The 13,370-nt window shown below is 34.3% G+C and overlaps 1 protein-coding gene across 1 annotated transcript in view; it reads right to left on the reverse strand.

Annotated features, from left to right (window-relative positions):
• rap1b (RAP1B, member of RAS oncogene family) overlaps positions 1-13,370 on the reverse strand; it is an 85,874-nt gene that overhangs the window by 26,775 nt on the left and 45,729 nt on the right. The window contains 1 exon segment of the mRNA NM_199533.1: positions 12,406-12,485. Coding sequence (NP_955827.1) covers positions 12,406-12,462 — 57 coding nt within the window. The 5' untranslated portion in view covers positions 12,463-12,485.

Below are 13,370 nucleotides of genomic sequence, written 5' to 3' on the forward strand. Positions count from 1 at the left end.
AACATCACTGAGCAAGTCACATGCTTTTTCTTTCAGTGCTTTAAAGATTATTAGGCCTTTTTAGAACTGATGTTGTTGACCAAAACATATAGGGGCAGACAAAAAAATATTTTTTAAATACTGAAGTTACAAATAATACAGAAAATAGATTTAATGTAAAGGTGTGTTTAACTTAGAATGGTTCAGAAGGCAGGAACTATAAAATTAGGTATAGTGAAGGTCTTTAAGTTAACATAAAAAAAATACACATAAAACATTATTTTTAGAGAAAGCGTTCATACAGTTTTATAAATTTATTATTATTATTTTTTAAATAACTAGAAGTTTAACCTTATAAGATATAAAACGTACCTGCAATTCTAGAATCACTGATAAGCACATGCTTCTCTTAAAGTATATTAAGGCCCAATCCCAATTCTACCCCTTAGCAATGCCCCCTTGTTTTGCGCGTTCACGTGAAGTAGTAGGGGTGTCTTAATTCTCTTTAGCTTGAAGGCGTAGGGCTAAGGAGAAGGGCTAGATAGCCCTTGATACAGAGATTTTTCAGGACCACACTCTAAACCAAGAGGTACGAAAATTTCCTAGAATACACAATCTACAACGGCTACAGGGTTGCACACTGAAGGAGACTTTTTGTCATAATTACGAATTTTTACAACAAACAAGCATATGTTTTTTTATTTTTATTTTTCACCTTTAATTGAGATAAGACAGTGAAGATTTCAGACAGTAAAGTATTGAGAGCAGAGAGAGGGGAAGGGTTGGCAAAGGATCTAGAGCCAGCAATTAAACTCGGGTCGCCATGAGCACGATTGTGCTGTATGCTGGCACCACTAGGCTTGGCGCCAACACAAGCATATGCTTTAATACATTCATAACGGCGTTCATGTTTTAACATCATCCTTAAAAAAAAAACTATTAAAAAAACTAATTTTGAAAATATGCAATCTACAATCGATAATAATAACTTCTGTATAGCAGTCCCACAACATAGTATCATATGTCACTCGAATCCCCTGTCTGAAATTTCTATTGGCTAGGAATAGGCTTTTTATAGTGCCTGCTATAATGTTAATGCTGTTTTTTGTGTGTTTACACAGATGAATACAGCCACGATGTAAATGCACAGGAAGGGAAGGGGTAGGGGTAGGGGTAAAAAATAGGATTGGAATTGGGCCCATGGTGTCAATAGCAATTTGTCGATTTTGAATGAACCGCCCCTTTAAAATCAATCATCCCTGCTATGACCTCACAGGATGTGTTAAGTTATTGTACAATATGAAAATGATGTTGCCCACAGGTGCAGGAGCTTCAGGGCCCCCGTGGCTCTTTTCATCGTCCTCTTTGATTCGCACTTCACCCATGATTGATTCATTAATGAGAGCTCTATTTGGACAAGGATCCACACATAACAGAAACGCATTAAGATGCTGATCAACTGTGGGCGGAAGACAATGGCCTGATGGGAAGGAGAGGAGGAGACGGATAGAGAAAGAGGCAGGTGATGTCAGTCTCGTACAGGAGGCTTTGTCCTAGTGAACGCGAGAGCATTTGTTTACCTAATGCCTCCATGTGAAAAAGAGCATCAGCAAATCAAACAAGAGCCTTGATGACTGATGAATTTAGATTAGAGCCTGTGAGCTGTCAAATTATGGGCCGCTAATGTCATCTTGCGTAAAATCTGACAAGACAAGGCTGGTTAATCAAATAATTATAAAGGGATAGTCCACCCGAAAGGCACATTTGTGTAAAGGTATTAACAAAAAGATTCTAAAATAGTAAATAAGCAATAATTCACATACAACATTATAAAAAACAATTAAGTCAAGTAAATTAAAATTTAAATTAAGGAGTAAACAAATAACAATTATTTATAATAATAATAATAGTAATAGTAATAATAATAATAGTTTCAGGGTTCATACACATTTTTACAACTAAAATTCCATGACTTTTCCAGAACTTTCAAGTGCATGTTTATTTTTATGACATAATGCTTCATGTAATGTCTACATATGCATGGTAAATTATAAGAAAAACAATGACGTTCAAATTTATTACAGCATATCATGATACACATAACAATCTATTTTGATAATGCTTACAAGGCACTAACAATGTGAGTGTGGCCAAGAACAAAAAATAAAGACAACTAAACTATATTCAAGTTAGGGCTGCACAATATATCGTTTCAGCATCGATATCACAATGTGTGCATCCGCAATAGTCACATCGCAGGATATGCAATGTTGGGATTATAGTTTAATATAGAGTTCAATCATAATGGAGTAAAAGTTTATCATCTGCATGCATTTTTAAAGAGATAGTTCACTCAAAAATGACAAAATTTCATTACACCCTTCACTTGTTTCAAACATTTATGAGTTTTCTTTTTTTAAATGAACACAAAAAGAATATAATTTAATAACTCCTATAGTATTAAAACAAGTGAAGTGTGAGTAAATAGTGAGTACATTTTAATCTTTGAGCAAAATGCCCCTTAAAGGCTTGTGACAGTGTGAACATTTCAATATTTCAAATTTTAAAACATCCGGCCACGAGACATTTTTTGTAACTTTAAATTCTTTTTGTAAGATTACATTTTTTGTAAAATTAAATAATATACATTGTAGACTATGCTATCTTTACTATAGTTTATTTATCTATGTTAGTATAATTTATTTGTTTTATATTATCCGAGATTCACTCTACAAAATCCCCCAATCAATCCAAATAAACCAGTTAAATCATCTGGTGAAATTGTATTCACATCACAATATATATCACAGAAATGCGAAATCTTGTAATGTCAGATTTATCCAATATCGCGCAGCCCTAATTTAAGTATACAGATATTTGTTATACTAATTTCCATGACTTTTCCAAAACTTTGTGGGTTTTTCTGTTTTCCTAAACTTTTCCAGGCCTGGAAAATGCAATGTCAAAATTCCATGACTTTCCTTGTAGTTTATAAAAATAATCATAGGCAAACGAAATACTTAAATTACAAATATGAGATTGGAGATGCTTTAAATTTATAAATAGAAAGCATTTTATTATTTTTGGAAAAAGAAAAATATTAGGTTTACAAAATGATATTTATGATGAAATCAAAACATTTCTCGAAATAAAATCTCTATACAACACTATTCTATTCATTTAAAATAATAAAATACAATTAATATTTGTGTAAAAACCAAAAATAAAATGGTTTTGCCTGATCTAACAGAGACGTATGCAAACACACAAGAGCGCGCTGCTTGGCCAGTTTTCTAATTGACTACAAAATTGCAAAGAATGTTTATTCAAAACCAAGCATTCAGTCGAAGCATTCCAGCAGCAGTTATAAAACATCTCTCTCTCCCTCTCTATCCAGTGAAGCATGCCTAGTTTCTGTTACTGGCCGCTCACTCCTCATGCACCTCCAGGCTGTATCCGGGTCTCTGAGCACCTGCGGGGGGACATTATTTTGCACGTGTGCCCGTTTTGTGCCTGGGCCAGCGGTGAGGACGCCCGAGGTGTATGCTGTGCCCGAGTGTCAGCTGCACATACGCTTGCTTTCTTGTCCTGCAGCTCTCCTCCTCAATCTCTCTGCCTGCTTTAGTGTCTCTCTAAGGCTGTGTTTACAATAATGCATTTTGTTTTAACACCGTGTTCTGGAATAAAAATGTTCCTTGTACATACTGGAATTTGCAATACATTTCTCAAAAGATTGTTCACATTACACTACCAAAAACACGTGACAGTATCTAATAGTAGCTACAAAATTACTGTTTGAAATGTTAGCCGATACACAGTAACACAAATACTGATGGTATTTGTTATAATTGACTATAATTGAGCTGCATTAAGAGAAAGTTGGCAGTAAATCCTTTAAATATTAACTGTGTTTAAAAACAATCAAGATAAGATTTGAAACTATTAAATCATTTTTAAGAACGTGTCTAGTATAGCTAGCAATATAAATATCCAATATTAATGTAATATTCCACCTGCATGAGATTTCTTGTGACTCTTTTTAGAACGAATTGCTTTAAAGGTTCAATGGTGACAGATCAGTTTTAACATGTTACACACTGCAGCCTTGATGATTTAAGTATGTAGCATTATTTGTTTTTATTTATTCTGCCAATATTGACAGACATCCTAATTATATTGCAAAATATCCAATACCCTGATTCTCAAATATTCGTACAAACGGCTTCACATTATTTGATTTTGACGATGGTTGCTATCATGTTAGCCTAGTCTGCAGTGGAGATTTAAGAGCTGCTGGATTTACAACATGTTAATTCATCATTCGACTTCTCCCAAAATACATGAACATAAGTGGCTATTTAACTGGAAGAAGAACAGAATAAACATTCTAGTAACCTAAAGGAGCATGTTATTGTTGCCATCTCCATAGACATCAGCGTGTATTTTACACACTATAAACATTATTTTAAACAATAAATATGTTATGCTTGTACTTAAATGTGTGAAACTTAAAGACATTGTTTGTTTTGGGAATAGTGATGCAATATATTTTCTCTGCGTAAGCAATGCTGGGAAAGCAGATGTGAATTTAGCAGCTAATCTTTTGATGCAATGAACATTCTTATGATTGTATGCTCCAACTACCAGTCTAGTCTTATAACACCGGTGTGATCTGGTAAAAGGGTTAAAGCTAAATATACTGTTGTTTTCATAATGGTTTAGCAAACCAATTGGTTTTCTGCCAACGTTTTTATGGAAACTTTAATATCGACATATAAGATTGTCATTTGGCAGTTTGGTGCAGAATGTGTAACCTAAATTGCGTAGTTGAAGCTCTTCTATGGATGTAAATTTGTTTGTTTGATTGGAGGTTGCGACACAAAGATAGCACTGCTACAATTTATTGTGTGCATGCGATCACTGATTTTCGAAATCTTAATATGCTCCATTTTTGGTCTTTTAATTAAGAGTTAGTCAAGTTTAATTTTGGTAGAGTATCACTAAAATCAAACATGGCTGTTTTTAAAATGAAAGAAAACAGAGAATGTGATTTCTACGGTCTCAGCATCATGCTTTCATCACATGACTATGTACTTTACGAATCAGAGAAAGATACGCAATGATCCTGAAGAGCAAATCAGGCAATGGATGTAAGCAGCAAAGTATTAAAACTATGTGTTTGGTCTCAACTACAATGAATAACAGAGTTATCCAACCAAAACAGAGTCTGCAATGTTTCCAAAAGCCTCTGTTTTCAATTGTGAAAACCTGCGGTGTAGTGTGAATGCCTGGTTTAACCATAGTAAAAGCTGTGCATTTTAAAATGAAACTGCGCTAGTGTAAACATAGCCTTATACACACAAATTTTTTGGCTGGGTTTCTAACAGTAGCTCTAAAATAAGGCCTACTGCTCACACACACAGAGAGAGGGAGAGAGAGAGAGAGACAGTGGGCTAAAAATATTCCATATATGGAGAGAGAGATGTGGAAACAAGGCTTGTAAATTCAATGGAGGCCACTGATTACAATGTTCCAGCAAAGAGCAGTGAGTGTGTGTGAACGAGTGTGTGTGTGTGCACGCACACATTGCTCTGCTCTCAGCGATTAGATCAAATGCACACAGGCACGCTCAGCATGCTGATATCCCAGCAGCCACTTCAAGTGAAAAAGCAACAAATATTGTGGAGATGATGGGTATCAAAGGATTAGTGAAAGGTCATGCTTTTATTAAAAAAGCCCTTCTAATTATTTGTTATACAAAAGTGAGGCAGAAATGGTTTGTTATTACGTTAGTCTTTTGGGTTTTGGTTTTAGGCCTTGAAAATAAGAAAAAGAAAATAAAAACATTTGTGATCTTCGGTAACGTTAAGCTGGAGAACAAAACCCTCCGTTTGATCACCACAATTTATTTATGTTTTATTATAAATAAAATTCAAGTATTATGTTTAGATCCAATAATGTTTTAAAATTAAGCATTTTAGAGATTTTATACTAGTTTATTCATATCTATTAAGGATAATAGCTATAAAGGTTATAACACAATTATAGCATAATGTTTGAGAATAGAACCGAAAATAGCTTCTAAACATGGCTAAATTGGAAAACAATGTAAATAAAATGGTAAAACTGTGATTTACCATTACAATTTAAAATTAAATGTTCTGCAAAAAAAAAAAAAAAAAAAAAAAAACTGTAGAAAAAAAAAAACCCAAGGTTCCCCACAATTCACTGATGTTGTCCGAACACAAATCGATTAAGTTAACCTAAGAAATTTTAGTGGAATGAACATAAAAAAATTAAGTTGACCTGAAAAAAAAATCTCAAGAATTGTGTTATTCAGTTCATTTAAGCCAAATAATTTTTGGAGTGTTGAAGGCAGTTTCAATTTTAATTTAATTCCACTGATTCGAAGCATCATTACAGTCTCTAATCTCACTGTGTTTTTTGTGATAAATTATTATTGGAACTAAATAATTAATAAGTCCTGCTTCGTAGTTTTTTGCAAACTTTTCAACAATTTAAGCTGGCACATTAACTCTGTGCTCGCTTTGCCAATCCATCATCCATCCATCTCTCTGCACTGCCACAGACCACCTCAAATCATCTGACTGGTGAACTAAAAGGCCAGTGACTTGTGCCTGGATCCTTTAAACAAACAGTTGGAGTCAATGTTTGAAAAGGGCTTCAGTTGTTTCTGTTGCTGTAGTCAAGGGTGCAGCGCAAGCATGAACACACAAACATATGCGTAACCTCTGAACCAGACCACAAAAATCAAAGGCCATCACCTATGGTGACTAAGGATGAACGTATGACACTTTTACCATATAGACACTAATACCTGACCTCAGCGTGGTTTCCTGCCCACTGCTCTTTGACCATGTAAGCTGAACCATACGGACCACAGCTGAGATAAATCACACTGCAGGCTGTGCAGCTCCATTGCAGTTTGTAACAGCTACCAAAAGTATTCAAATAGTAAATATGCTATTTAAATGTCCATAAATGCATTACATTTGGCAATGTATAATGTGTCAACATGTACAATGATATTTTTTAAAGGTCCAATGACATTAAAATAAAGTTTTTTAGATCTTAAAATCAGTATTGATGTTTTTTAGGACATACAGTATATAAGCTAGTGCGCAACAAAACAGTAACAACATTCACATTTAGAAAATATAAAGATTTTTATTTTTATTTGTAGTGCATTTTAGTAATTTACATTTAAAGTGCTTTTTTATTTCTGACTAAATTTATCATTTTTTTCACGTCACATCATACTTCAGTTTATCATCAAATCATGACCAATCAATAGCTCTATACTGTCTGACATGCCCATGCATGTGTAATAAAAGTAGGCTGATAAAACAAAATTCTATTGGCTGTTTTTTTAAAGGGGAGGAGCTACACTATGTCTCACCCTTTCTTTGTTTCAGCTGAGATTACTCAAACATCGAATTTAAAAAATACACATTTCAAAGCACTTCACTGCACCTTTAAAGATAAATTAATATTGTCAAGTAAAAATATATGTTTACTGAATTAATATTTCATTTTTAATAGTAATAGTAGTATTAATAGTATTTAATAGTAGTTTAATAGTAGTTACTATTAAAGTAACTAGACTAGATTTTTGTTTATTAGTATTATACTTGTTGTTCTTCTTCTTGTTGTTCCTAACATTACTGTTAAAAAATCTATACTTCTTAGTAATAATGCATCAATTAACAAAAACGACTGTAAAGACATGGCAATTGTAAAACATTTTATAAATGATTTTTTTTTTTTTTTTAACCACCGTTTTACAAAAAAAAACTATCCAGGTATCATTTCACAGATACAAAAAAAAATACTAATAAAAAAAGGAGAAAGAGAAAAAGGAGAAAGAGGAGTATGAGAAAGCAGTTCTAGTATTTTATTATTGTTAATATATTTGAAGTCAGAATTATTAGCCCCCTCTGAATTAATAGCCCTGTTTATTTTTTCCCTAATTTCTGTTTAATGGAGAAATTATATTCTTCAACACATTTCTAAACATAATAGTTTTAATAACTGATTTATTTTATCTTTGTCATGATGACATTAAATAATATTTTACTAGATATTTTTCACGACACTTCTTTACAGCTTAAAGTGACATTTAAAGTCTTAGCTAGGTTTATAAGGTTAACTAGGCAGATTAGGGTAATTGGGCAAGTTATTGTATAACGATGGTTTGTTCTGTACAGTCAAAAATTAGCTTAAAGGGGCTAATAATTTTGACCTTAAAATAGTTTTAAAAAAATTAATAACTGCTTTTATTCTAGCCAAAATAAAAAAAGCAAGACTATCTCCAGAAGAAAAAACATTATCAGACATACTGTGAAAATTTACTTGCTCTTGTAAAAATAATTTGGGAAATAAAAGAAAATAAAAAAATAAAAAAATCAAAGGGCGGCTAATAATTCTGACTTCAACTGTGTGTGTGTGTGTGTATATATATATATACACATATAAAATGCTCCCATCGGTTAAGCCAGAGTTGTTGTAAATGGCTGATCAAACAAACTCAAACCCTTCAATACTTTAAAAAGACACTAATTTAAACATATAATCTACAGAACAATTAGTCTATTCATTCGTCCCTTATTAGTCTTTTCTTCAGATTTCGGAAGGGGTCACTTATGAAGTGGATGGCCATTGTTGCAGTCTATACAGCTCCATTACAGGACACCAATCTGACCCCTTCACTGTAACCATCTGATTTTACAGACCTGCCTCTTTCTCCCCATCTTCATGAACCAGGACAGGAGCTTAATGGGAATGCATTTACAACACGATTAACTCTGCATGCCCATTTCGTCCAGACCATCCATAGTGCTCCAATTAGAGTTAATGGACAATAAAAGTCTATGTGCTTTACGCTAAAAGAGGTCTGCCCTGAGAGGGAAGAGGTAGAGGCGGGTGGTTCTCACACCCCGTGGCACACATACAGCCAATGGGGTCTTTGTTGGGCCCCGAGGTGAGTGGGTCGGGCCATTGTGGCTGCTCTCCAATGGGTGAGCCATTTGAGTTCACTAGGATGGAACAAACTAGGTCAAAGTGGTGTCAGCGGGACGTTGGGTATTACTAGCGTGCTAACAAGCTAAGGAAGCAAACAGCGACCTTGATGATAAGAGATGAGGAAACACTCTGTTTTTAAACATCAGAGTAAATTAATATTGGAATCTGGTATTCTCGCATAGCATACAGTGGAAACTTTCCAATGGTTTGTCGTTCTGACCCACCGAATTTTGATGAGAGATCTGCCAATGTGCTTTTGGTTTCACAATGCCATACTGACATATATTATGCTGACTGAATAGCAAATGCCAATGCACTGAGGCACAGTCATTTCGCTGTATCCGTGACTCAGCTATGTGATGTTTGAGTGGCTCAAAAAAGGCAGCGCAGCAGACCACATGCAGGCCAGTTTAGTTCTCACAACCTCTACTGAGCTGACTGTGGAAAGATGCTCTCCAGAGACATTGACAGATACAGAAAACAGTTGCTCTGCAGTTAGATGATATAGCTTTCCTCCAATGCATGATGTCATTTCTTATAAAACCAATATTTCTTATAAAACCGATAACCTTTAAATGTAAAGCCAAATCCCTAAGGGTTAAAAGAATGTTGAAGGTTGTTTTCCAGTTAAACCTAGGTTTTTTTTACCCTTTTTACTTATTTCACAGCAAAAACAAGACATTTAATAAAACGATCATATTTCAGGTTTCATAGAACAGATGAAGTCACACAGATTTGGACTGACATGAATTAACGATCGCTCGGTGTTTGGCTAAACTCTTCTTTTGAATTTATCAACCAATGACAAACAATAAGACTCGCGTCTGCATGTGGATTGACACAATATTAGATTTTTAGGATTTCTAAAATTATACTTGAAGGTAGAGTCTCATCTTCTCCAACATGATTTTTGTCTCTGCAATTGGTTGGTTTCACATAACGTCATTGATGAGACTCAGATGAAGGACAGGAAGTGATTTTTCAACATAGGAATCGCTATCAGGACATCAAAATGCTTCTGTTTTATGTTGTTTATTATTGTTTAAATCGGCTAAATTATCAATGCTGAACAGCTTTTATAGAGTTCCAAAAGTTTTTACTTCATAAAAGGAGGAAAGTTCATGAAAACTGGCTGAAGAATAGAAGAAAAGGGGGTAGATGATAAACATTTATTTAATACATCCATGTGTACAAACTTTCATTTTTGAGCGCGATAATTCATTTGACAGCACCAATAATTATTATATACAGGCCTAGCCATGTGCATCATATAAAAATCAGATACAAACGCCACCCCATTTATACAAAATCCAAGAGAACATAAATAAAAAATCCTGCCATGTAATCGCTGCAAAAATCTCCATCTTATTGTGCAATAATCCATGTCTTTACTGGCGTTTTGGCAGAATAAACAATCATAAGGTGAACATCGAGGTGAGCGGCAGCAGTGAATGTTTGCTGAAAGCAAGCTCATTAAATGAACAAAAAAGAAATGCAAGCCTTGTGACAAAACTTAGAATATTGTATATATATATATAGAATACTGTAGCATAGTAAACTGATAAAACTGTAATAAATACTGTAACATTAGTATAAACTGTGGTGCATTATGATCGTGTATAATTATAGCATAGAAAACTGAAGCCTATTGAATAATTTGCTTAATACTACAGTTGTGTTCTACCACAGCAACAATATAATTACCACGACAGTTTAATTCAAGTAATTATCTATAGTATGCTTTCAAACACTATAGTAACTACTATAGTAGTTTTCATGTAACGTAATGGCTTATACAGCATCTACCACCACAATAACGGCAAATACATCTTAGATCAGAAGAAAATGATGTAAAGATCATGCTCAACATACGTGGTTATTTTCTATTTATAGCTCCTTTGAAATATGGTATTTATTGCAAAAATACAGACTTTCCCCCATGTCTCCCATTCAATTTTTACTTCCTGCCCTCCATCTAAATTACGCGCATCACCAGAACCACGTGATGGAAAACAACCTAGCCTATAGCAGCTACACACTGCCTTATCAAATTTTTGTTTTTCCATTTTATGACATAATAGTTTTATTATTTAAAATGTTTGAAAAGGGTTTGGAAAAGTCAACGTTTCGTACTGTTTAACCATTTCTAAGATATATAATCAACGTTTTTTACCACTATTTTAATTAGTTTTTTAGGGTAACAGTATCCCCAGCAGAAAAGGACCCTCCACATCAAAAGCTACAGGTCAGCCCACGATTCAGTAAACAGTTTTAAAATCTTCCAAGCATGCAGTAGACTGGAACAGTGCAGTGGCTTACTTCATATTCAAAGAAAAGAAAGACATCCAAAGATGCTCTTTCAAGTTACAAAGAAATGTGTGTTTTTGAAAAAAATGAAGCAAGCAGAAGTCAGTAATTTATTTGTATTGTTTAGCCGGACATGTTTACTGTTTCAAAATATTTAAAATGTGTCTTAAAATAAAACATATTGTGTTGAATGGGGGAGAAGTTGTTTTTTTCCAAAGACATTTAAAATTAACATTTTTAGAGCAGTAATCACAGCACCATATTTTTATGATACTATGAGAATCTCATACCGCCCCATGCCCAAGTAACACCTATTTTTTTACTATTTGTTTTTCAAATTATTAGACATGTAGTCACAATGTCACAATACTTTAATTTAAAGAATTGTGGTAATCAATATACATTGGTTATCGGATATACAGTACCACTCTCAGATGGATTCGCTTGAAACTGAAACTGTTGTTGACAAGTTGGTGCCACTTGTCCAACATAAATAGGACTGTTGTAACATCTATATTATCCTTTTAAGACCATTTTAAGCCACTCATAATATAATACCAGAATGGCATGAAATATAATCTCATCACATGCATACTCTTCTAGACGAACACACAATATTTTATTGTTAAGAATATTTAATTTAATAATAGTCATTTTAAGTATTTAATAATTAGGCATTGGAATCTGAATGTGAAAATGCATATCCTAAACAAGTAAATAATAATACATGTTAACAAAAAAGTGCAAGGTAAAAATTAAGGGCTATGATATCTGCTACCAGATCTATTTTCAGTTGTCAGGTAGCCACATGAAAATATACTATAATAATTTATAGCAAATACTATAATGTTTTTAACCATACTGAAACTGACACCTCCAATAAAGATAGTGTGCAACCTCTATTAGCTAAAATGTGGCTAGAATTGGTTTTATGTATTAGCAATATATATTGCATCACCAAAAATGATTGTGCAATAAGTCGACATGTTGATTAATGTGACAGGCCTAAATCACAAATGACATAATGGATTAACCTTAGCAAGCACTACTGTTAAAGGAAAGTTGTTGGCCACTTACCAGCGCAGACTTGCCAACACCTCCTGATCCGAGGACTACTAACTTGTATTCACGCATTGTGCAGTGTGTCCGTTAACTACCTGAGGGAGAAACAAGAGAAGGAAAAAACAATTAGTCTCAATTTCAGGATTAGCTAATCTCCTTAAAGAAAGAATCTATCATTCCCAGTTCACTTTCTTTTAAACTTTTCATTGAAAGTTCATGAAAAGTACATTGGAGCACCTCAATGCATAACCCGAATCTGAGAGCTGTAGTCAATCAAGCAACAAAGGAGATTTAGACCTGTGGTCGGCCCTCGAGTTCAGAGCTATCAGAAGGCCGCCAGCGTGAAATTGCCATAAAGCCAAGAATCTAATCTGAACTGCCCCCTCAAGACTCCTGCCCACTCATTAATTAGACTATTATGTAGAGTTTCCTCAAGACATCACAATTATGAGTCAACTTCACTTTTGCATTTAAAACACCTTAAAGAGTTTGTCAATCTGCCCACGAGGTGTTTGAGGTAGCCTAGCTGTGCATTCATGCCATTTCCTTATTTGCAGGAAGACAGTGGAACAAGAGCGGCGTGGTGGGGTTAACAGAGATCTCAGATAGATGACACACACACACACACACACACACACACACACACACACACACACACACACACACACACACAAACACAAACACACACACAAACAGAGAGAGAGAGAGAGAGAGAGAGAGAGAGAGAGAGAGAGAGAGAGAGAGAGAGAGAGAGAGAGAGAGAGAGAGAGAGAGAGAGATAGTACAACTCCACACCCAGTCTCTTGGGTCTTTCCGGCTTTCTCACTCAGCAACAGCTGTATCACACAACTTGGAGTAATCAGGTTATTTAGAAAGTTTATGAATATATGGTGTTACATATACAGAACTATTTACAATTTATTGGTGAGTACAGCATGTGTTCATTGCAAAAAATGTATTGTTGTGGTGTTAACAAACCC

This window comes from Danio rerio, chromosome 4, assembly GCF_052040795.2.
Source record: "Danio rerio strain M-AB ecotype USA chromosome 4, GRCz13ab, whole genome shotgun sequence".
NCBI classification, from domain to species: domain Eukaryota; kingdom Metazoa; phylum Chordata; class Actinopteri; order Cypriniformes; family Danionidae; genus Danio; species Danio rerio.